This window comes from Rhinolophus hipposideros, assembly GCF_964194185.1.
Source record: "Rhinolophus hipposideros genome assembly, chromosome: 18".
Classification (NCBI taxonomy): Eukaryota; Metazoa; Chordata; class Mammalia; order Chiroptera; family Rhinolophidae; genus Rhinolophus; species Rhinolophus hipposideros.
In genome coordinates this window covers 33,787,188-33,814,145 of record NC_138064.1, presented here as the reverse complement: position 1 = coordinate 33,814,145, position 26,958 = coordinate 33,787,188, and the positions used below count along the sequence as shown (strand labels likewise).

The following is a 26,958-nucleotide window of genomic DNA, read 5'->3' as shown; positions in this document are numbered from 1 at the left end:
GAATAAGTGTGTGTGCAGAATAAGATCTCACAATCCTTTTTTTAAGCTTATTGGGCAGCCATGTTCCCCTCCCCCAATTTTTTTACAAGCAAATAAACATGTTTATATTCTCAAATTGGAAACTAATGTTGAAAACACAGGGTTTTATCATTGTAGGCAATAAATAATATTAATTAAAGGTGTTTTATGTGCCAGTAACTATGGTAAGCATATGGTAAACTGAGTATGGGGTGGTCTTTGTCCTCAAGAAGTTTACCAGATAATTGGGAAGCAAATGAAACATTTCATTATAGTATTAGATGGTAAGTGAGTGTGTTATCAAGGTAGGGAGGCCGGGCAGCTGTGTTAGTTGAGGGTTGGGGGACTGTGAGCAGGAACTTGATAGAAAACTGGCTTCTGAGCTGAGTAGTAGGAGTGAGCCTGTGGAGGAGCCGCTTGTAGGGGGAGGGGAAGAGCATTCCAGGAGCTTTAGTCGTGCAGAGGTGTGTGCGCGATCAGAGATAAGTTGTGATGAGATCAGTTCTGGCCTTGGCAGGGACTTTTCCTTAAGTCCTTAAGGGCTGGGAGCCTTGGAAAGGTTTTAAAATGGAATTGGATAAGATCAGATTTGATCAAGTTAAGTTAGTTGAAGTGGGGGAGTGCCTTTGGGGGTGGTATCTGGAAGTATGAGGTAGGAAGTTTATCTGATGTATTAAAATCTAGTCCCTATTAATTACGTAAATATTTATTGAGTACCTATGTGACTATAATGGGGGGATACAGAAATATATAAACCATAGTTCCTATTCTCAAGGAGTTAGTATTTTAAAATAACTACAGCAATATGAAGCTGTATACTGATATTATGGCTTCTATCCTACAAAATGAGGGCAAATAAAGACTGGAATGAAAACTTGAACCCAAAAGATCTTCATGGCTCCAAAGTACATATTCATATCAGTAGTTACTTGTCAGTTGCCTCAGAACCCTTGTGAAATAAGATTGAGTACAATTAACATGGTTTGCAGTTTGGGATACAAAGTATCAAAGGAGCTCCAGGCTTTCTCCAGGCAGTCTGTGTTGGATGGAGTATAACCTTAAGATAAATGTTGGTCAGAAAATTGCTACATTATCTGAATGACATTCCTAGTTGTAAACAGTCTTGAATTAGTTTGTGGGAAACTTAGTGTTGAATTGATGGGATGGTGGAGGACAAGACTCTGGCATAGCATGCCATGGCACAGGAGCTGAATAGCATTCTTATTAATATTTAGGGTCTTTCTTTCTTTGTCAATATGTAGAGGAAGCAATGGAGAAAGAGTGTACACTATTGCTAATAAATAAATAAGGTAATGGTCATATTTTTGAAGATATATTTATTTCCAGACTGCAGTTGTAAAAGAAAAGGTTATTCTACCCCTCAATCTTTCTAACACCTTACTTTTAATTTAAATCTATTAAACTAGCTATTTTGATTCAGGCCAAATAGAGATGGCTGGAGATAATTTTGTCCTTTGATGTCTCTCTAATTTTGTAAGGATGTGCTTGCCATGTGATCTCTTCCAGTCTCAGTTTTCTCACCCGTAATTTGATACACTTGGATACATAATCTTCTGAGGGTTCTTACTCTGAAATGTGACCTGCAATGGCATTTACAGAATTACCTAAAAAGTTAGGATATGATATTCTGATTGGAAAAACATTGCCCTTTCTATAAAATAGAGAGGACTTAGATGGAAGGATAAAGGTGGGGCTGATAAACTTGGTATCGTAGAACGAAGAAATACAAGGAAATTCAGAGGGAGGGCATACTTCTGATTTTTTTAACTGTTCAAAAACCCTTTGAACGTGGATTAAATGCCAGATACATAAGGCAGTCGAAAGAGAAAAATAATAAGGTTGCTATGATCAAGAATTTTATAATCTGGTAGCCTTTTTCACCTGACATTCCTTGAGAGAATTAAGCCTTAATGTTCCAAGCTAGAGGTTCTCCAAGTTTAGCGTGTGTCAGAATCAGTGGGAGGGTTTATTAATGTACAGATTACTGGGCCCCATCCCCAGAGTTTCTGATTCAGTAAGTCTGGGTTGGAACCTGAGAATTTTATTTCTAGCAAGTTCCCAGGTGCTGCTGGTTTTGCTGGCACCTGTTGTATGGAATTCATTGATTTCTCTCTTATGCCTCTAGAATGGTACATATATACAGCATTGACAGAATTAAAAAAATATAGTTCCTCAAATTATTTTTTCTATGCTCAGAGTTGATGGGGAAATAATAAAAATGAATGAAATTAATCTGTAGTTCCAAACCGTATCTCATAACAGAAGGTCAAGACGAAGTTGCGTGCACATAGGAAGATTAATCTAGCAGGTGAGCAGTGGATTGGAGTGGGAGAAACAGGGCTCAGGTCCATGTACTCAGGGGCTTCCCTCACCTACCTTCTGTCTGGAATATGTTGTAAAACACACCTATCTTCATTTGGAATTTTGTGCCCTTAAACCTACGTAGCATCAAATACACATCAAGGACCAACGTAGCACGTACCGTAATGTCAGCGTGCCAGTTTGTAACCTAAAAGTATGTAGTTAATTATTTAACTTTCTTCATTATTCCTCTCACCACCTACCTTATTCAAACCCTTTACCTTGGTATAGTTTGTATGAACTTCTTTCTCCCTAATTGGGTTTTTGGCTTCTAATTTTTGTATCCTGTTTAACATGTACATACTAAATAATTTACAATTCAGTAGGCTAGATTTCATAGGCAGGAGAAAAATCTTAGCATTTTAAAGTTGGAAAAATATGTGTGGCAAATATCAATAGGTGTATATCTTAATACTAAATTGCTTATACAAAAAGTACACAATCTATACCTTGACATTTCCAATTTGTGTCTTCAGCCCAGATCTGTCTTCTGAGCTTTAGACTTACGTATCCTTTGGCCTCCCTGACGCATAGTAGGCCTCTCAAATGTGACGCGTTCAGATATAAGCAGATACTCCCCCCCCCCCTTAGCTCTTACATCTCACCTGTAATCGCTCAGTAGTGGTAACTTCATCTTTCCAGGTGCTTAGGCCAAGAACCTTGGAATCATTCTTACTTTTCCTTTGCTCGCACATCTACTTCCAATCTGTCGGTTCTTACCTTCCGAGTACATCCAGAATCTAATCACATATTCACCACCTCCAGTGCTACCTCCCAGGTCCAAGCTACCATCATCTTTTCCTTAGATTAACGCAGTGGTCTCCCTGCTTCTAGCTTTGTTGCCACCCTCATTAGTCTTCTTAGACCGGCAGAGAGGGTACTCCTGTTAAATGTTAGGTCAGGTCGTTTCATTCCTTTGCTAAAAACCCTCAAGTGGCTTCCCTTTTCACCCAAAACGCAAGCCTAGTGATTTACCACGACCCTTCAAGACCCTAAACAGGTCACCTACCCCCATTACTTCTGTTGACTTCAGATATTATTATACTTTCTTCCTCGCTCTACACTGTGATCACACTGCCTCTTTTCTGTTCCTTGGACGTATGAAAACAAGGCATGCTCCTTTTCAATGGTGGTTTTCTCTGCTTGGAATACTATTATCCCTAGATATCACATGGCTCACTCTTTTACTTCCTTTACTCACATGTCGCCTTCCCCAATTATTCTTTCAAACATTACAACATCTCAAAACTCTGTCCCTTTCCTGGCTTTGTTGTTATTATTTTTTAAATAACACCTTACACTGTTGAGTATAGAATGTAAACGCCGTGGGGACAAGGATTGTAGTTTATTTTGTTCCTGCTGTATTCCCCTACACCTAGAATAATGCCTGGCACATGGTAGGCGCTCAGGATTTGTCGCATGGGTTTGTGTTTTATCTGCGTAGAGGAGTACGCCTTGCACCTGACAATCACATGCTTCTAGCGTAGACCACCAGTCATTGATCTCCAACCCTGATTCTGTTTCTCCCTTTTCTATTATAGAAACAATATGTTCTTTGCCTCCATTTTTTTATTTGAAATTACTGTTTGACTGATTTTTATTGCAGCATATTTGCCCTGGCATAAAGTCTAGTTCCTAAGTTCATATATTATTTTGGAAAATAATTAAGCATCCTTTAATCCTCTGTAAAGCATATGAATTGTTCATTGCTGTCATTGAGCGTGGTGTTTCCTAGCAGTCGTAATAATATTTTGTTATGTATCCTGCTTTTAGATAACTATATCAGATTTATAACTTTATACCACAGCTTCTCTCATGTTCTCCAAGGAAGGTCAATGTCTATTTCCCCTTGTAACAACCTGGATTGAGAGCAGTTGGTCCTGTTTTGATTTTTGAGATTTCTGTGGGTTTTAGTGTTTTGGTGTGGCCAGTGCTTAATGAGTACCTTCATTGGAGCCGTCAGGTCCTTGCTTTCTTTTGCTGGTGGCCCACCAATACTTGAATTTTTTGTTCTTGTAGTGGAAGTCACACACTTCAGATTTTTCATTTCAGGTATTGTGCCAAATTGTCAGATCACTTTTTGAATCACGTCCGAACTTTTCCATTTGAAAAAGAGTCACTGCGACACTTGTGTATTCACCTGTTACCATTTCTTCAGGATGTAGGAAAGCGTAGGTGGTTCAAAGCTCAATCCTTCATGTCTTCCTTTTAGATGATAAAGGTTATTATGTTCCTGAGTCCTTCGTTACTTCCTTAAGATATATGAAATATAAAGTGAATTCAAAAACATTGAGTCAAACACGTAGGATTCAGCTTCTTGTTTCTGATGTTGGAGAGTTTCCATTCTTAGACCGGTCTATGGCTTGGCCAACAGACAGTAGACATAGGAAGCCCTTAATCTTAATTATATTTTGTCACTATGGCAATGGAATGTGCTTAATGCTAAGATTCAATATCAGTAGCTAAAGATATGTAAAGTATAAATGAATTCTTTATTCCAGATGCAAACTAGAACTTGAATGTCAACGTGAGCAGTAATAAGTAGGAGCTTTGCTGAGAAAACAGATACTGCTACATGGCTTATGACATTCTTTGGGGAAAAAAGCATAGGTTCAAAAACACACATGAGTTTACCTGTAATCGTGGATAAATTAGAACCAACTTATGTAAAGCAATAGAGAAAAGGCTAAATTATTATCTGTATGTCAGACTTTGATATGGTTAAAATTATATGTTCAAGGGATATTCAATCAAACAGGGAAATGGCTCATGATAAAAGTTAAGTACAAAAGAAAAAATTCCAACTTTACGATGCAGCGTCATCCAGTTCTGTACTGAAAAGAAGCCTATACATATTGAAAGAAAACGTGCCAGTATTTTAACAGGGATTATTATAGGATTTGAAGGTGATAGTGATCTTTTAATTTTCATCTTTATACTTTTCTATATATTTTCCAATTATTATACTTTCTGTATATAACTTTATTAAGTAGTTTTAAAGAAAGAAGTTTTTGGAACTAGATATAGCCTTGATTCTAGGCAAGTTATAACAAGCATGATGGCTACATTGTACTGAGTACCTACTATTTAGCAAATATTAAATGTATTTTATATATTCCGTCACCCTAATATATAATAGCCCAGCACTGGAGGCTTAATTATCTACTTTTACATATTGAGGGAGTGGTGAAGGGGAATCTCAAAATTTTTAAGTAGCTTATTAGTTATTAAGTGTTCAAGCCAGATTCAAATAGTTTTGTCTTCAGAATTTTCTAAATATACCATAAGGCCTTTCCAAAATGATTCAACTCCCAAAGCCTGTGTTTCTTTACTGTAAAATACAGGTAGGATTGTTGTGCAGATTAAATGACAGGAGGCACGTAAAGCACAGGACTAGAGTTTTTCCTTAACTCCCCTTGTAGATCTAGGCTTCTGGCCTTTCTCCAGTCCACTTCTGTCTGCTTATGTATTGTTCAGGCTGTTGGTAAATATTTTCATTAACAACATATCCTGAAATTTAACTCGGTAATATTAAACCTGTAAATTGCATTTCTTCAAAGAAGAGCAAAGTTAATCTGTGGATTGGAATTTTGTTCTTTAGAACTTTTTATGTTTATAAAAGTGTCCTAGTCTTGTCTTGTGCTTTGCTTGATACATAGTGATTGCCAGTAACAGAATCTGAATTTGTGAATAGGTGACCATGTGAGTTTCTCCCAGTTTGTAGTTTGTCTTTTCAGTCTCTTAACAGTGTCTTTTGTAGAGCAAAGGTTTTTAATTTTAATAGTCTGATTTATCAATTTGTTTCTTTTATAGACCATGCTTTTGGTGTCATGTTAAGAACTCTTTTGCCTAACCCCAAATCATGAAGATTTTCTCCTATTCTTAAAGTTTTGCGGTTTACTTTTAGATCTATGAACCATTTTTACTTAATTTTGTGTGAGTTGTCCTTGCACCTTAGGTCATGGTTCTTTCTTTCCTTCCTCTTTTTTCTTTTCTTTTGCGTGTGGATGTTCCAACACCATTTGTTTAAAAAACAAAAACCCCCCCACCTCTCTTTTCTTTATTGAATTGCTTTTGCACCTTGGTCAAAAATGAATTGACCATATTTGTATGAGTGTGTTTCTGGACTCTGTTTTCTGTTCCATGAATCTATGTGTCTATCTCTTTGCCAATATCACACTGTCTTAATTGTTGTAGCTTTCGAATAAGTCTTAAAATCAGTTAGTGGTTTTTCTCCAACTTTATTCTTCTTTTAAAAATGTTTTTAATTATTCTAGTTCCTTTGCCTTTCAGTATAAATTTTAGAATCAGCTTGTCTCTATCTACAAAAAGTCCTGTTAGGATTTTGGTTGTAATTGCATTAACTCTGTGGATCAATCTGAGGAGAATTGACATCTCTAACTATGTTGAGTCTACAAAAATTTTTTAAAAGACTAGTATCTTCATGAGATGAGATATTATTATATTCATGATTCAAAAATAGGATGCTATAGGAAAAGGAACAACTAGATGACAAGGGAAGAGCTATGGAAATTAAAACATGATAGCTGCAATTTAAATTCAGTACAATAACTGGAAGATAAACTTAAAAATCTCCCTGAAAGGAGAACAAAAAGGCAGAGATAGAATATGGGAGAAAGATTACAAAATCAGAGGATATATTAATAGTTAGGATGTCCATTATCCAAATGAATAGGAGTTTCAGAAAGGGAGAACACAGGAATGGAGAGCAAAAGATCATCAAAGAATTTGTCCTAGAAGCAAACGAAGGAGATAGATCTCCATTTTGGAAAAGTGTATTTAAAAAACAAACAAACAAAAACCCATTCAACTTTATAGAAACAGAAAATAGAATGGCCATTGCCAAGAGCTGCGGGGAGGCAGAAATGGGGAGTTACTGTTTAATGGGTGCTTTCAGTTTGGGAAAATGAAAAAGTTCTGGAGATGGATATTGGTGATGTTTTCACCACAGTGTGAGTGTAGTTAATACCACTAAGCTGTACAACAAAAAATGGTTAAAATGGTAAATATTAGGCTCTGTCAGAATTTTCTGTTAAGGTCGAAAAGAACAAGAGAAGAGACAACAGCAGATAAAAAAAACTTCCAAAAGTTTTGAAAGTTAAAGAGCAAAACAAAAAGACAACTGATTTAGCAAAACTAAACTGATGAAGCAAAGTTCAAACCTAATCCTGCAATTGTTAAAGGAGAGGCTGATATGTGCTAAAGAGCACCAAAAAAGAAACACACACACACACTCTCACACAAATTTCAGGCACAGGTAGCTCTGAAGAAGTATGGGATGTGGCTAAATACAGCAGAGATTGGAAATTTTTATGAGGAGTAAAATTAGCCATATCTTCTGCCCCATTGTGTGCAGTTGAGCTATTACCCCTCTTCTGTTCTGGAAGAAGACAGGAGGCATATTAGCAGGACAAAGTGTTCCTTCCAGAAGCACAGGCACAGACAGCTGAGGATGATGCACCATCTGGAAATGGGATTGAGCAGAAGTATACATACTAAATGGTGACAGCTCTCCCCACTTCCTTCCTCCATTTAGCCCGAAAGAATAGACCTAAACGTTCTGCAGTTGGGGTCCACAGTGAAGCCTGCCGGGCAGCCCATTTCATGCTGCAGTGGAGCCTGCTGGGTGCCAACCCTGCAATTATACATAATGCCAAAATAAGCACTAGTGTGCAAGGCTCTGTATGTACCTGTCTGGGGTTATCCTAGGACAATGTCTGTTAAGTTTTTTAACCATGACCCACAGTAAGAAGTACTTTATCATAATGTGGTATACACACACATACATGCTATGTGTTTTCATAACTTGATTTGTTTTTAGCGCTGAATAGTACTCCATTGTCTGAATGTGCCACAGTTTATTTATCTATCACCCACTGAAGGACATCTTGTTTGCTCCCAAGCTTCAGCCCTTATGAATAAAGCTGCTGTAAACATCTGTGTGCAGGTTTTTGTGTGAACGTAAGTTTTCGACTCCTTTGGGTAAATACCAAGGAGCATGATTACTGGATCGTATGGAAAAAGTATGTTTAGTTTTGAAAGAAACCACCAAACTGTCTATCACAGGAACTGTATAATTTTGCATTTCCCAAGTAGTGAATGAGAGTTTCTGGTACCCCAAATCCTTGCTCACATTTGCTGTTGTCCGTGTTCCTGGCCGTTCTAACCAGCAGGTAGTGGTAGCTCATTTTTGTTTTAATTTGCATTTCCTTCTGATACATGATGTGGAACATCTTTTAATGTACTTATTTGGCAACTGTGTATCTTCTTTGGTGAGATGGTTAAGGTCTGTAGCTGTTTTTTAAGTCTGGTTACTTTCTTATTGTTGAGCTTTAAGAATTCTTTGTATATTTTGGATAATAGTCCTCTGTCAGATGTGTCCTTTGCAAGTATTTTCTCCCAGTCTGTGGCTTGTCTTCTCATTTTTTTGACATTGTTTTCAGGGAGCAGAAGATTTCAATTTTAGTGAAGTCCAGTTTATCCATTATTTCTTTTATGAGTCGTACCTTTGGTGTTGTACCTAAAAAGTCATTGTAACATCCAAGATCATCTGGGTTTTCTCCTTTGTTATCTTCTGGTAGTTTTATAGTTTTGAGTTTTACATTTAGGTCTCATGTCCATTTTAAGTTGATTTTTGTGAAGGGTCTAACATCTGTGTCTAGATTCATTTTTTTTGCATGTGGATGTCCATTTGTTTCAGTACCATTTCTTGAAGAGACTGTCTTTGTTCTATTGTATGGCCTCAGCTCCTTTGTTAAAGATCAGTTGACTATATTGATGTGAGTCTATTTCTGGGCTTTATTTTGTTCTGTTGATGTATTACTATAGCTTTCCAATAAGTCTTGAAGTCAGGTAGCATTAGTCCTCTAACTTCCTTCTTCTTCAATATTATGTTGGCTATTCTGGGTCTTTAACTACTTTCCATACAAACTTTTCCATCAGTTTACCAATATCCACAAAATGACTTGCTGGGGTTTTGTTTGGGATTGTGTTGCATCTGTAAATCAAGTTGGGAAGAACTGACCTCTTGACAACACTGAGTCTTCCTTATCCATTAATATGGAAAAATCTCACTATTTTTTTAGTTCTTTGATTTCATTCATCAGAGTTTTGTAATTTTCTTCATACAGATTTTGTATATATTTTGTCAGATTTATACCTAAGTATTTCATTTTTTGGATGGTTATGTAAATGCTGTTGTGTTTTTAATTTCAAGTTTTACTAGTTCATTGCTGGTATATAGGAAAGCGACTTTTGTATATTGACCTTATATTCTGCTAGTTTGTTACAATCATTTATTAGTTCCAAGAGTTTTTTGGTTCATTCCTTCGGATTTTCTATGTAGATGCTCATGTTATCTGCAAACAAAGGCAGTTTTATTTCGTCCTTCCCAATCTGTATACCATTTATTTCCTTTTCTTGTCATATAGTTTTCGCTAGGAACTCCAATATGATACTGAAAAGGAGTCGTGAGAGGGTCATCATTGCCTTGTGTGTGTTCTGAGTGGGAAAGCTTCAGTGTCTCACCACTATGATGTCAGCGGGAGGGTTTTTATTGTAGATGTTCCTTATCAAGTTGGGATAGTCCCCCTCTATTCCTAGTTTATTGAAATTTTTATAATGAATTGGTATTGGAATTTGTCAAATGCTTTTTCTGCATCTATTGATATGAACCTGTGTTTTTACTCTGTTGATGTAATGGATTACATTAATTGGTTTTCAAATGTTGAAACAATTTAAAAGCATTTTTCTAATGTAAGATAAATGTGTTAGGCGTCTCCAGTACAGCCCCCCGGTTTGATGATTTGCTGGGAGGACTCACGGGACTAAATGGTATTTACAGCTGAGTCATTACAGTAAAGGGATATAGAGCAAAATCAAAGGGAAAAGTTCCTAGAGGAAACTACGAGAAAACTTTCAAGAGCCCTCTCCTCATGGAGTCAAACAAGATGTGCCTAATTTTTCCAGTATCAAATTATGACGACATGTGTGAAATGTTGTCCACTAAGTAAGCCCACTGAAGACTCGCTGCCCAGGGTTTTACTGAAGCCTGGTCCCAAAATCCCAGGCTCCCAGAAGAGAAACAAATGTTTAACTTATACCACATTGTTTATACAAACAACTTAGGCACATTGAACCACTCTTGTCTGTATGGAATGGGGTGAACCCTCCTTAAATCCACGCTTGCAGATACCAGCCAAAGGCCAGCCATTGCAAGCAGGCCTTTCTAAGGACAGCCGTCTCGAGACTGCTCTGGGAACTCTTTTCTACACAGTCCATCTCCTAGGCGTCTTGATACCTATTCGTTTTAAGAGTTTCAGAATTTAGACTGAACTTCTAAATGGTTACATTTCGTTAACCATAAAGATCTATTTTAGAAAGCCAGGTGGCTTCCTCCTTCAGTTTTTGTATTTAAGTTTCTTTTTTATGTAGCCCAAGTCATCGATTCAGACATAGCACAAATCTGATAAGTTGAAAGTGACCTAAATGTCTTTAAGGGTTGAAGGAAGTGTTCTAATCCAGTTTACACGCAAAAGAAGTACAATTCCAGAGAAGCCACACATAATGCCCCTAGAAACGAAGAATTCACACTTGTTAGGGTACCCCAAGTAGGACATGCATTAGTCAGGCAGTCCAGGATAACAGAACCCCCAATGTGGGGTCTCCCATCCTCGGGTTCCCAGTCCAGTTCAGTGAATTCAGTCCATTATTTGGTTTCAGGACTGCCTGAAGGCAGATATGGAGTTCCAAACGGATTTGCTTGTCCATGACGTCAGTTCCCCCGCCTCCCGAGTGAGACTCCATCTAGGACGTTCTGCACGGCAGGTGCAGCAGCCTCGGCCACCTCTGCCGGCTCTAGTCGGGCTGTCAGGTGTGATACAGCCCAGCTGGCAGTTTGAATTCAAAACGCTCACAGCCTCTTGGAAAGGCAGCATGGGGAGTTCCTTCAGGAAGAGGAGAACGCTTCCAAGAATAGTTCTGAAAAGCAGAGATCATTAATACCCTTTCCCATGCCTCTCCGGGTGCCAGATTTTGTTTTGTCTCTGTTGTTAGAAAATCATTGTCCCATTTAGCAATTATAACTTTACATTTTTTTCAATCATCCCCTGTTCTCACCCAGACTTTTTTTCCCACAGGACTGGGTACAAAAGGTACAAAAACATTTTCATAGAAAAACATTTTTATGTAATTTGACCAACAAGTCACATTATGTTCAGGGATCGGTCAGGGTTAAATCCTAACTATTCAAAAATTTTCAAAATTTTTGAACATCACTTCCCTTGCTAATTATCTAGTGAGCAGCCTCGGAAAGGTCAATCCCTTTATTTTGAACAGCTATATTTAATAATCAGAATGCCTCATCATGATGTGTCTACCAGGAGAAAGGTGAAGGAAGTAGTGCCTTACTGTCAATCCATTGTTATAAATTGTAATTAATCTGGAAACCTGAACACAAGTCCACAGCCGTGAGCCATCCTCCAGAGGGAGGGAGTCCAGAATCCAATCTGTCAGGAGTGAGTAGAGGGGTCACACACCTTGTGATATGCTCTCCTCAAACTCGCAGCTTTGGTCAGGAATTACAAATTAGGAGTGCAGTTAGCCTCTGCATTGGAAATACAGACCTGACCAGTAGGTACCCAAATTTTAGATGGTTCCATCAGAGAGTAAGACATTTCTTGTAGGCATGTGGATGTGACCCAGACAATCCAGCCAGCATCCGTTGATGTTTTCAGTAGCTTAGGGCCCCATAGAGAGGTGTTCTAAATCTGCAACACTCCCAGAGTCTAAATACTGTTCATTGAGCCGCTGCCTGCTTTCAGTTCAGCGGAGCTTGTGCTGAGGCTGAAACAGCTCATATCAGACAGCTTCATGTTTTAGCTTAGAGTCAGGCCAAGGCAATTAGGACCTGTGAATTCAGAGTTCCAACAAAGCTAGCAGCTAGTATTTTGCAAATCCGAGACTCTACAAGGCCAGACAGCTGTGTTCCAAGTTCAAGTAACAAATAGGGCTTTTTTAGTAGCCCTTTTATCTTGTCAATCATAGAGTCTAAATTGACCCACTCAAAAATACGCATATCAGGCTGAAGAATCATCTGCCTCTAAGGATCAGAAACTTGATTTCATAAGAGCTCATTAGCAACTAAAAACTGCTTTTTAAAACTGTGGAAGTGTATCTGCATCTAGAAATTGCCTCTCTTTGTGCCGTCTCCTTTTCTGCAGAAGCTCCAGTAGACAGAAATCATGTCTATTGGAGACTTACTCTGTTTCTAATATTCAAACAGTTTTAAATTTCATCTGCTAACGAGCAGCAAAAAGCAAGAAAGTTTTGTCCCATTTGCATTTTTTTCTTTGCAGCTTTTCCTGATTGGGATGATCCTTCTAGCATTGATGAAATTATAAGCACATAGTATTTTATATTAGTTTTATCATACATCCAGATACAATAGCCACAAAATACAAAAAGAGCATTTTGTAAAAATTTCCCTTTTTTTCTCATTGCAAATTTATATAAATATTCCTAGAAGTAAATTTAGCATTTACATGGTTAACATTTTGTGTGTGTGTGTGTGTGTGTGTGTGTGTGTGTGTGTGTGTGTGTTGGAATACAAGGGGGTTGTGGTTGCTGCAGCAGCAGCTCGGTTAAAGAAACTGTTGAAGATTGTCCCACCATTTTTCTCCCTATCTGACGCTTTGCTCCATCCCTGACTACTGATTTAACCTTTTTCCCCTGTCATTTGTAGAATAGAACAATGCAAACTTTCAACATTTTTGGCCTACCCAAAGTTTACCTTTGGGAATGTTTGGGCCCTTTATCCTCCAACATTCAGGAAAGAACAAAAGCCAAAGATATCACCTGGGATGTACTGCTCTCCCCCCGCCCTTCCCTCCTCCCATTTTGTCTAGTGCAGGCAAAAGCACAGCAGCTCTCCTGGGGATGGGTCTCTCCTTTTCAAAATTCATAGGCAACCTTTTCTCATAGTGGAAAGCAGCTCACCTGCGGTTTTATATAATAGATAACTCCTACCCAGGCACCAAAGGCTCATCATTTCCCACTCCTTCATCCTTTTATTTCCCAAGCAATGCTTTCACCGTATTTTAGTGAGTCATGGATAGTCTAGCAAATCCCACTTCTGACACCACTGTGTTGTGGGGGGTGGTCCTCAAAATCACTTCCAGGTTCAGTGATTTCTTTGGAGGACTCACAAGATGCAGCAAGTAGTTGTATTCACAGCCAAAGTTTATTACAGCGAAAGAATATAAAGCAAAATCAGCAAACAAAGGCATGTGGGGGCAAAGTCCGGAGGAAGTTAGACAAAAGTTTCTAAGAGTCCTCACCCCATAGAGTCAAACGGGATGTGCCTGATTCCTCCAGCATCAAATTATGACAATATGTGTGAAATGTTTTCTACAAAGGAAGTACACAGAGACTCAGTACCCAAGGTTTTTACTGAAGCCTGGTTACACAGGCACATTCTGCCAAGCATGTACCCAAATTCCAAACTCCCAGAAGAAAAGCAAGTTGTTAGTTTATACATTTATTTGTACAGACAACTTAGATACAGTGAGACACGCCTGTCAGTTATGGAATGGAGTGAGCCCTCCTTAAATCCAAATTTCCAAATACCAGCCAAGGACCAGTCTTGTCAGTAGGTCTTTCTAAGGACAACCATCTTAGGTCTGCAGTGTTAACTCTGTTTTGTGGAGTAGTGCAGCACATCCTCAGAGAAATGGGGCTGAAATTGTAATATTGAATAAACTTAGTTCAACTTGATAAATTCTTTTAGGTTAACAGGACAGTGGATAAGAAACAATGAGAGTTCCTAGAAGCTAAATAGTGTTATACCTTGACACAATATAATACTTCTAGATTTTTCTCCATGACAATAATAACTTAAAATGAGTACCTCACAATGGAGGAAATAGCAAAGCCAGGTAGCTTCACTGACTTTAAAACTGTGTGGAAGAGCAGGTTCTTTTCCAATGTGAATAATGGAAAAAAATGTTTAGCAATTTTGTATTAATTCTTTGTGGTTAGTGTGAGAAAGGGAATTGTTCTCTTTTAACACTATTTTGTAAACTTGTACTAAATTTGAATGTACATAATTATTAGAAATAGGTTAGGGAACAGTTCTGTTCCCTGAAGTTTAAATACAAAACTTCCAATCACAGTTCACTTTTTAAAATTTTTAAGCATTTAATTCTCACAAAGAGTAAAAATTAATTATTACCTTTTCAAACAATATTTGATTGCAAATTTTGAAACTTCCATAAATAGTATATAATTTTTATCTTTTTTTCTTCCAATTGAATATACAGTTGATGTAAGTTTAGGGAGCCTCAAAGTTTTGCTTTTGAGGCATAAGTAATTTTATCTTTTTCTCAGTGACATCAGCTTTAAGTCCTTGGCTTCCTAAGCCAAGATAAAAGACTACCAATTCAACATTTTCACTTATGTTTCTGTAATAAGGACAATACAGTTTTTAAAAATTATGACAGCAAGCACTGTTGAATAGTCAGAGATGCCAGAGTTGCTGAAATTAAGCTATTTGCTGACAGCACCCTAGCATTCCAGGCTGAAAGGTTAATTTTTCAGCACTTTATAAAATTCTGAATTCCAAGTATGAAAACTAGGTGTGTGGGGGGGGGAGTAAAGTATAACACATAACATTTTGAATAGTTGCAAAGTATAATGTATAAAAGCTGAATATTGCCTAAGAAAAATTTTGTCTATCTGAAAATTGTACTTTTGTGGAGAGCTCTATGTTCTGTGATCACTGCAGATAATTACATTTTAATAGGAAATAGAAAATTAAGAATAATGCTTCACACAGTAGTTGCACCCCAAGTTTGGACCGTTTTCCACTTGTGGACCTCGTCCTAGCTATTTTCAGTGTTCATTTGCCAGTTTGGCAAAAAGAGGCAGTCAGCTGCTGCCCTTTGCAGTTATTTTCATTTCTTCCCTTTCTAGCTGAAGCAGCCCTCTCCACACTATGAAAGCTGTGTAGATATAAAAGGTATCCAAGAGCTGCCAGAATGTATATATTGAATTCTCTCTTTTTCTTTAGTTGCTGAGATCCCTCAGGCAACAAATTGCCACATAGAGTTTTTTAGTACTATCATGATAGTACTTTGGTGTTTGTGTAGCCATTTTATTTTGAATGCCGCCATAGTAAGATATTGTAATAAGAGCGAAGGTAATTCTCATTCTGGAATGCATGTAACAGGGAAGTTGCTTTCTCTGTTAAAAGATTTTTCCCAGCATAGATCACTGTCATATGCAGTATTCTCTAATACTCATAAGTTTTCCTGGAGACTAGGGGTACATGAACTTCAGGAAACCACGAAGAGTAAAGCCACATTTGATTTCAACTTAATATGCAATTAGGCAGACTAAACCCCAAAATCTCTTAAACCATGCTTCATTTTTAGCAGCATTTTAAGCTAAGACCTCTTGCTCTCTGCCAAAGATTGGTGTGTGTGTTTGTGTGTTTTCCATGTATTCACAATGTGAAATTCTATCTCTTACTCCTGGCTTTCTACTCAATTCTATATCCCTTTCCCTTAGCATTTGTACATGCAATTATATAGGACAGACCTTTGTTAATATTGACAGTGCCCTAGAAAAATAGTAAAAATGGAATTAACAACCTTGGTTCAGAAGATAGTTGAAAAAATACATAGTTCTTTTAACTTGACAAAGGTCAGACACTAAATTTACAATTGTAAAATCTAGACTACCAATTATATATCATTCCTGATCTGAAACAGAGTTGGTGACAGTTTTCTTAAGGTTTTACTGTCTTTTAAAAAGAATGAGTATTGAATTCTTTAAAGGCAGCAACTACCAATGACTTGCAGATCCTGATAGGGGAAGGGAGATAAAATTGACTAAGTCCCTGCCATGCGCCAGATACTGTATTATCTGCTTTACCTCGATAATCATGACAATCCTGCAGGGTAAGTGGCCTTATCCCTATTTTACGGCTGAGGAAATTGAGATTCAGCGAGGTTAAGTGATTTGTGCTAGAACTAGGAAGTAGTAGATGTGGGTTCCAATCCAAATTGTTCTGAGCTGCACTCCTTCCATCAGATCGGGGGTGGCAAACTGCAGCCCATGGGCCAAAGCCCCCTGCCTGTTTTCTGTAAATGAAGTATTATTGGAACACAACCACATCCATTTATTACATATTGCCTGTGGCTTTCAAAGTACAACAACAGAGTTGAGTAGTCATGTGTTGCTTAACATTGGGGATACGTCATGGAGAAATGTGGCATTCGATGATTTGTCATCGTGCAGACGTGCTCTTTCGCAAACCCGCACGGTGCAGCCTACCACACACCGAGGCTGTGCAGTGCAGTCTTGCTCCCAGGCTGCACACCTGTGCAGGATGTTGGCGATTGTAGGCAGTTGTAGCCCAGTGTATCCGTGTATCTAAACATAGGAAAGGTATAGTAAAAATGAGGTATAAAAAATGGTCCAGCTGTATAGGGCACTTACAATGCGTGGAGCTTTGCAGGACTGGAAGTTGCTCTGGGAGAGTCAGTGAGTGTGAGTGAGTGTGAGTGGGTGTGAGTGAGTGCGTGGGTGTGAGTGTGAGTGAGTGTGAGTGGGTGTGAGTGTGAAGGCCTCAGACGTGACTGTCACTACTGTAGACTTAGGCTAAATGTATAAAAAATAGACTAAATTCATAAAAAAATATTTTTCTCTTCAACAATAAATTAACCTTTGCTTACTGTAACTTTTTTGCTATATAAAATTTTAATGTGTTTAAATTTTTGCACTCTTTTTGTAATAATACTTAGCTTAAAACACAAACACAATATACGGCTGTGCAAAAATATTTTTTTATATTCTTATTCTGTAAGATTTTTTCTATTTTGAAATTAAAAATAATTTTTTTTTTGGCTTTATAAACTTTCTTGTTAAAAACAGACACAAACACACACATACGAGCCAAGGCCTACACAGGGTCATCAGTGTCACTGCTTTCCATCTCCTCACCTTGTCCCACGGGAAGGTCTTCAAGGGCAGGGACATGCACGAAGCTGTCACCTCCTGTGATAGCAGTGCCCTCTGGAATGCATCTTGAGGGACCTGATGAAGGCTTTTCTCAAGGAGGTGTCACTCTTTTAGGAAATATGTCCATGCTGGTTACTTGGTCTGTTTCTTTCTTTCTTCTTTTTTAGTCATAGATTTGCTTGTAAGCAGCTAATTTATCATGAACATTCCTTTATTGATGAAAACCCTTCAATGTTGTATCCATGTTTTCAAACTTCTTAAGGAACTTGTTGAGGTCTACAAAAAAGCCTTCAGTGTGATTTTGGGGCGGTTTCTTTTTCTTCTCCTGCACCTTCCTTTTCTCGGGCCTCTTCTTCAGTTGTGCATTCCTGTTCTGGTTCCAGCAACTCCTCGTCAGTCAGTTCCTCAGGAGCCACGTCTGGGAGCTTCTCAGTGTCATCCCATCCACACCCAGGTTAAAGTTGTGTGCTGTCCCAACCACAGCCCTGGGGATTTTTGCAGCCTTTGCACTAAAACATTATGATGGCTGCGATGTTACGAGGCGATAGGAATTTTTCAACTCCATTATCTTACGGGACCCCTGCCATTTATGCGGTTCATCATTGACCGAAACATTATGCTGGGCATGATTGTATTTTATTAATTTTGATGCAGTTGTAAGTAGGATTGTTTTCTTAATTTCTCTTTCTGATAGTTTGTTATTGGTGTATAAGAAATGCAGCTTTCTACTTATTGATTTTGTATCCTGCAACTTTACTGAATTCATTTATTCTAACAGTTTCATGGTGGTGTCTATAAGGTTTTCTCTCTATAATATCATGTCATCTGCAGTCAGTGACAGTTTTATCTCTTCTTTTCCAAATTGGATGCTTTTTTTTTTTCTTGCTCTGGCTAGGACTTCCAATACCATGTTGAATAAAAGTGGTTGGAGAGGGCGTCCCTGTCTTGTTCCTGATCTTAGAGGGAAAGCTTTCAGCTTTTCACAGTTGAGTATGATGTTACCTGTGGGCTTGTCATTTATGCACCTCGTTATTACCCACTTTGTTGAGAGGTTTTATCATAAATAGATGTTGAATTTTGTCAGATGCTTTGTCTGCATTTAATGAAATGATAATATGATTTTTATCCTTTATTTTGTTAATGTGGTGTATCACATTGGTTGATATGTGGATGTTGAACCATCCTTGCATCCCTGGAAAAAATCCCACTTGATCATGGCAAATGATCCTTTTAATGTTTCATTGAATTTGGTTTGCTACTCAGTTGGTTTTTGATAAGGGTACAAAGGCAATTCATGGAGAAAAGATACTCTTTTCATCAAATGGTGCTGGAACTCTAGGATGTCTATACGTAAAATATAATGAACCTCAATCTATGCATTAGAAATTAACTCAAAATGGGTCACAGACTTAAATGTAAAACCCAGAACTAAAAAATTTCTGGGAGAAAATCTTTGTGACCTGGGTTAGGCAAAGAGTTTGACATATGACTTCAATAGCACTATTCATAAAAGGAAAAAAAAAGATACATTTGACTTCATCAAAATTTAGAACTTTCAGTTTGTGAACAACACTGTTAAGAGTATGAAAAGAGAAGTTACGCAGACTAGAAGAAATATTTGTAAGTTACATTTCTCACAAAGAATTTTTTAAAAGAATATACAAGGAACTCACATTCAGCAGTAATACATCTTAAAAAATGGGCAAAAGATCTAAAGAGACATTTTACACATCAGCAGATACTTATGGCGAGTGAGCATATGAGTAAAGCATGCTGAAGTCATTAGTCATTAGGGGAGTAGAAATTAAAACCATTGTGAGATGCCAGTACACATCCATTAGAATGGCTTCGGAAAAAGGGGAAGAAAAAAATGCTGATGATTCCAAAATTACGAAGATAACCGCAACCGTGACTCTCACAGAGGGCTGACGGGAATGACCTTGTACCTCTACTATGGAACACAGTTCATTAAACTGTTTTTTATGTAAAGTTAAACAACTTACCACATGCACCAATAATTCTCCTCCTGGATATTTACCCAAGAGAAATTAAAGCATATGTTCACACAAAACCTGTATATAAATGTTAGCATAGCTTTATTGAACAATTGCCAAAAACTGGGAACAACCAGCATGTTCTTCAATCTGAGAATGGTTAAACAAACAATGGTTCATCCGTGCAATGGAGTGTTGCTCGGCAGTAGAAAGGATTGAACAATTGATTCATGCATCAGCATGGATAAATCTTAAATGCCTTTTTCTAAAAATGCTAAAGCCAGAGAAAGATCAGCCTCAAAAACCTGTAATGGCTCCCTATTGCAAACAGAATAAAATTAAAGCCTTACAGTGGTCATCTGTCTGCTCCCACTATGATATAAAACCCACAGGTGCAATGATTTTTATTTGTTCATTTATATTTGTTAGCTGAAGAAAGTAGATATTAATGTTGCTGGTTTATAGATGAGGAAACAATTCAAAGAAGTTAAGTTACATGGTAAAATAGACACAGAATTTCAGCATGGGTCTTTCTGACTCTACCCTTTTCCTTACCATCACAATTCTTGCCAATGCATAGTTTCGAAACTAGTCCATGGTCCTTAACTCTGACTTGTATGTTATAATAACGTAGCTTTTAAAATTCTCACTCTGGCCTCATCCTTCCTAGACCAATTGAAATCACCTCCCTGGGTGAATCTAATGCATGGTGACAAATGAAAATTACCAAGCTTAATAAATGCTTGTTGAATGAGTGAATGAACAGAGCTGATAGCTTAATATATTATTTGCCCACATTTTTTGTCTGCTGGAGTATATTGACTTTTCCTGGCTTTTTTTCCTTATCATTATTCATTTATTTCTTTATTTGTTTACCTTATTCCTTGACAGTTCTCTTAGAGTCTTTCTAAAAACCATCTTCTCCTTTTCTCTAAGTATTATTGCAATAACAATTAGAGTATTCCTTTGGACACAAAGCTTTCCTCAATTTTCTTGAGAATTGAGACACACCTCTCTAATTTAAACGTGGAGTGGGGTGGGGTTGGAACCTACTGTTAGAATGAACTTTCTTCTTGTTTCTTTTCTGGCTAAAGGTAAATTTAGTTGTAGATTTAAAATTGTTATTCTTACCTGCAGAAAGTTGCAGAAGGATGAAGTGAGTGAGTGAGGGTAATATTGGGTTTTCTTCAAGTTAAATGAAGAATGGGAGCCAATTATTTTGTTTAAGGCAACAACTTCAATCCATAATTATGACTTTAAAATAATTTACTCTTGTGGAAACAGATAAGTTAAGAGTTGGTTATTTATTTCTGAAGCATGTCATCTTCTGTAAAAGATTTCTGGGAGTAGTTTATTAGTTTAAGTGCACTTGAATTTTGTTGTAGATTATTAATCTACGAATGGGGAAGTTGAGAGACAAGGATTCAAAAAGCAAGAGTTTTAGAGTCCTTCACAATTAAAAGTTAATCAGAAATTAGAGAAAGCTTTCTGGTGTTCACTGACAGGCTATATTTTTCTTGCTTTTTTCATTAGATACAAAGTGCTGTGCTTTACTAGTCACAGATGAAACTTCGCCCAGATTTTCCTATATAACTTGCCCAAAATAAGGAATTCTTTTTGCCTCTTTGATGATCCATCACATTCCTCATGAAGCTCTCTATATGTGGATTTATCTTGGTGTTGGAGAAATAGTACTTAAGAGTTTGATTCAAAAACAAAGAGAGAACAGTCACTTCAGGTGACTGTACTAGCTGTGACTATAAAGAAATGAAAGGACACATCTGGCAAATTTGTAGGCAGGACTTGTGAGAATAAATCTGAGAGGGAATGGAGCTACAATTGCTTTAAATGATGCATTTCCTGGTGACTTTCAGGCTTATTGAACTCAAATTTTAAAAATGAAACATACTTCAAAATAACTGAGAACCACAAAAAGGTTTCTAGACGCCATTATGCTTTCAACATGAGTCATAGTAATACTTAATGTACATTTAGAGTATTATTGATTTTTAAAAGTATCTTGTTATTTTAAATAAGTACCCCATGATATCATTTCTTTAATAGATATTTCTATTTTCATATCTTGGATAAAAATTATGTTCTTATAGAACATTTATCTAAAGGAATAATGTAAATCAAAGAAAATGTGTTATTAATTTAACCCAAAACTCTGAAAATGGTTATAATTTGAGCTATATTAGGGATGAAAGATAAGACCAAAACAACTGGAAATTTCCAAATCCTTAGGAACTAGTCTTAAGAACTCACATGATATTCTTTATATTTGGTTATAGATAAAAATATAAAGTGGAGTTCTCATTAAGAATAATAAACCCTTAAAATGCTTAAAGCAGTACAACAAAACAAATTATTTCACTGAGATAAACACATGGTTCCTAGATTCTATGAAAAACAAAAGAAAAAAATAAAATCTAGGCTGTTGCTGAAAAACCTCAAAAGTGACTCTCGTATATTGTGATAAGCAAAGAGTATGTGTGTTGGGGGTTCATTCCTCATTCAAGATGAGATGATAAAGGAATAGTACTTTAGACTAAACATTCAGCAACCCTTTGAAAAATTAAATAAAAATTTAAAAATTAGTATGATCCAGTTTATGTATATAAATGTAGTGTATTATATATGCACACAAACACATTGAGACACATTATAAATAGGATGGTTATTTATCAAAATGCTAAGTGGTTATCTTCCAGTGAATAGACTATGAGGGTTTTTTCCTTTATTCATATTTTCAAAAAATTCTATGCATATTTAAAGTAATATAAACAATAACAAAGAACCCTAAAAGACCCCAATAGTGACCTCATTAATAAGTACAGCTGTTTGCCAGAAAACGTGCTGCTATATAGTAAGTAGGTAGTTAACACCTGTCTCTAAACCGGCTTGGCAGATGTCTCGCCCTGTCCGCTCACCTTCACGTCCACACTGTAGCTAGAGCTTCACTGTACAGATAGGAATCTGAGTCTTTTAGAGGGTAAATACCTTGCTAAAAATTGCACAGCTAGTGTAGGCAAATGCGAGATTTCCGACTCCCACCCCAGTGATTGTTTGCAAGTCTGTCCCCCACAGCTCGCGTTGCGTCACTAGTCATGCCCATATGATCATTGTCGTGACCTCTTTCCACACAGACGATGCATCAACGTGATGTTTTCAGCCTTGTTTTGAATTCTTTATGGTAGAAGAAAATAAATTTAATGGACCTAAATTTAGAATAATCACTGGTTCCATTGTGCAGTGTATAATCAGTTATAATCACTTTCATTAGTTTGCTGTGACTCTGATTAATCAGTGAGTTGTGTATGTTTACACAGCTATATGTTTATATTTGTAAAGTCTTTTTGCTGATGTCCTTATAAGTACTGAACAGTTTCACTTTTTCTTTACTGTAATTGAACATCTATTCTGGAGTTCTTTTATGAGCAAAATCTACATTTTTCACTATCCCACAAATTAACTGAGTCAGATTTATACATAATTTATACAGAGGTTTAAGTGTATTCAACCATAAAATCCAGTCAAGCTCATTTCCTGCCCATGTGAAGAGGAAAATTGAAAAGCCCGTATATGTACATAACTTTTATAGTACAAAGTACAGCCTGTGAAACCTTAATAGTCTCTGTAGGAGAATGTTACAGTTTAACAAGAAGTTCATTTGGTCAGTGTTAAAAATTTGAGATTTTGAGGGGATGTTAACATAAATTTAGTAAAATGTAATATATTTTGTCCCCTGACATACTTTTCTAGATTTTATTAGTGTTCCTAATAACGATAATTTCTTTAAGATACTGCTTTATAGTTATTGTTCGCCAATTTAATTTGATCATTTTACCTCCATTAGAATGTGAAACATGTTGCAGAAGCATTCAAGAAGTGGCTGAAAGGGAAAGGAAAAAAGTGCCACTGCCTGTCAGAAAAAAACAGAACAAAACATGGGAAATACAACCACCAAATTCCGTAAAGCACTCATCAACGGTGATGAAAACCTGGCCTGCCAAATATACGAAAACAATCCTCAGCTAAAAGAATCCCTTGATCCAAATACATCTTATGGGGAGCCCTACCAGCACAACACTCCATTACACTATGCTGCTAGACATGGAATGAATAGGATATTAGGGTAAGTATTACTATAAACCCATTGATAACAAGTTAGTGAAAACGGGAAAAAAACCCTGATCTTTGGAAATACATACATACATATGTATTATGGAAGTACATACATACATATGTGCATGTTATACGGTATTTTAGTGAATTAAACTTTCTAAAACTGAGAATGAAAATTATTAGGTGTGACTTTTTTATTATGCCTAAATTATACCCAAAGTTTTAATAAGGAGGTTGCTTCACATATTCTTGTTGCTATAAATACATGTTGCTCCTCAGTATGTTTCATAGTATGAATTCTTGATAATAGTTTAGTGTTTAATTTCAGCATTTCGAATCTAGAAAAGTATTTGTCAGCTATCAAAAAATTGCAGGGAATGCTGTCTCTACAGCAAAGTTCTAAACTCTGATTAACTAGTTTAAGTTGAAAAACATATACCTTTGCCTTATCTAGTCATGATCAGATTTAAGTTTCCTTTCTTTTAATGGGCGTTGAGTTGTTTGAAAAGACTTTTCTAAAAGCAAAACATTTTCCTTAAAACTGAAAATACTAAGAAACTTCAAAAAAAAGATCTCTGAGCATTAGTGACAGCCAATATATTTATATGAAGATTCTTCTTACCTAATTACACGGGAATTAAATTTGATATTTGCCTGCTTATAAAATGAAAGAAGCAAAGGATAACAAATTAGTTCCAAACCAAATTTAGGTTTTTTAGAAGTAGATTATGCAGCTATGGAAGTCTGCAACTGTGGAAGTCTACAATAGAAAGAAAGAGAGGGAGAGAGAGAGAGAGAAAGAAAGAAAAAAGGAAACATTTCTTTGCTCACAGTGAAATATAATTCTTAAACCAGTATTCAAAGCTCTTTAGAGCTTGACAGAAAACTTTATACCTTTTTTTTTCTTTTTCTACAAATTGTTGTTCAAATTAAGCTGCTTTCTTTGGTATCCCTGAAACATGTCGTGTGTGTTCTGTCTGCCGCGTCCATGCTATTCTGTCTGCCACAAGTGTCCCCCTTTTCCGCTCCTCTCATCTTTCTCTTTCTTGTCTTATCTTTCTCTTCCTTCAAAGTCCTGGGCACACTTTATGTTCTGAGCCTATCACAACCCACAGGAATCTCAGTCTTTTTTTTTTTTTTTAAACTGATCGGCTCATTTAGTTTATTTGTATTACTTGTTTGGTATACACTACCTCATTGTGTTTTATAATTTTGTATACCTTTTCTCTGCCTACCTAAATTACAACTTTGTAAAAGTATCTTCTTTATACTTCTAACATCTAGCATAGTATTTTATACAAAGTAAATAGAAATTTTATAAAATCATTGTGCAAGTAAATATTCTTGTGGTCAGGATTTCTGACAAGATTGGCAGTGATACAAACTAATGTGATTGTTTTAATATTGTGAAATGAAATGTGACAATGTCTAGAAAAATTGCATAACTCAGTGAATCAGTATTTTTCAGAAGATCAGTATATGATTTTTAAAAATTATGCATGGGTGAAGGATTTACTCAAAATGTAAGGTAGACCAATGGATTTTAATGTAACAGTACAAAAAGTTCATCGATATGATTTCAGATTCTACATTGCAAAGTAATCTTTAAGATTTGATTAGCAACGAAGGACAACTTGTTGAATTTTTGGTAGTATCAAATGTAAACATCCACAATTATCTGAAAAGACTATTTGAAAATACTTCTACTTTTTCCTACTGTATAAAGGCTGGATTTTCTTCATATGTTTGAACCAACACAACATATCACAATAGATTGAATGCTATGAGAATTTATCTTCTATTAGCCAGACATTAAAAGAAATTTGTAAATATATAAAACAATGCCATTCTTCTCACTTAATTTTATTAAAAACATAGGTATTTTTCATTTTAAGATATTAGGAACATTTAGTATGTAAGTGGGTTTACTTTTTAATGAATAAATTTTTTTAAATTTCTGTTTTAATTTTTAATATAAATATCAATATACCGGGGGTGCCAAAAACATGTATACGCATGACTTGTATTCATCTTTTGTTCTTGGTATATATTGAGTATTACAATTTTAATACAGTTTTTTCCTTTCTTAAATGTGTATACATATTTTTGGCATCCTCTGTATATATAACCCACATAAACAAAAGTTCTTAGGAATCTTCAGTAATTTTTAAAGTTGTAAAAGGGTCCTGCGACCAAAAAGTTTTAAGAACTGCTAATCTGGCCAATATTCTTGGTTCCTCTAAGCAGGAATATATCTGTCTGTTTCTATCACATGGTTGTCATTCTAGTGAATGAGTATTTAAAGATCTACAGAAAAGGTGACTGTATATTCTCTTTTAGTTACCAGTTGGGACTACTTTTATGATTTGGCATATACATTATACTTAATTTTATTCTTATATTTTTACTTTATACTTAACTTTCAACTTCAGCCCAAAGTGATTGGGTGTTTTTCCTTTCTTTTCCTTAATTATTTGGAGATCAGTGGCTCATAATTTCTTTATTAAAGCCTTTAATATCCTATATTAGAGTCATAAATTACTTTATTGCTCTTCTATCCTAAGAATGAGCAATTCTAAATTGTTTAATCTGTGTATTCTTTTGTTTTTCAAAATTTATTTAGACAGTGGAGAGAAAATCACAAACCAAATTGTTTTAAATGTTAGTTGCTTTTGGAATTAAGAAATTTCTCTTAACACTGTGCCACGCAGAATAAGGATAAATAACATTTACTTACCAACATTAAGTAAAATAGCAACTCTATTTTAATTGTGTTCTAGGTTGCTTCAAATATTTGACTGCATTTAACCTTTGTAAACTTTCTAACAAGTTTATGGCCATTATTTTCTCACACTGCCTCATGTAATCTGGGGTACCTGCCTGATAGCTTCAGTATAGACCCTGGCTCAGCTTGGTTAGATTCCTAACACATGACGTATATGAGTAGACATACGGTGTTTCCCCAAAAATAAGACCTAGCCAGACAATCAGCTCTAATGCGTCTTTTGGAGCAAAAATTAATATGAGACCTGGTTTTATTTTACTATAATGTAAGACCGGGCCTCATAATATCATATAACGTAATATTAATACTGGGTCTTATATTAATTTTTGCTCCAAAAGACACGTTAGAGCTGATTGTCCAGCTAGGTGTTATTTTTTGGAAAACACAGTTCATCGTCAAGGACCTAGGAGCCATAAAATAAAGCACCCATTTGGATTAAGGCCTTGATTTTAATCTCCTTTTCCTTCAGCTTTATGGTTCCTGCAATGACAGGTATAACTTTCCTCTCTTCTTAGGCAGAATAATATGGTAAAAGAAGAGTAGTTTACAGTTTAGCAGCTCGTTTGCATCTATATCTGAACCCAAGTGTTGTACGTTTACATTATACCA

The 26,958-nt window shown here is 36.3% G+C and overlaps 1 protein-coding gene across 6 annotated transcripts in view; it reads left to right on the top strand.

Moving 5' to 3' along the window:
- ANKIB1 (ankyrin repeat and IBR domain containing 1) overlaps positions 1-26,958 on the top strand; it is a 117,630-nt gene that overhangs the window by 8,734 nt on the left and 81,938 nt on the right. For all 6 annotated transcript variants that reach the window (XM_081079288.1, XM_081079286.1, XM_081079287.1 and 3 more), the window contains exon 2: positions 23,296-23,574. In XM_081079288.1, coding sequence (XP_080935414.1) covers positions 23,387-23,574 — 188 coding nt within the window. In that variant the 5' untranslated portion in view covers positions 23,296-23,386. The remainder of the gene's footprint in view (positions 1-23,295; positions 23,575-26,958) is intronic.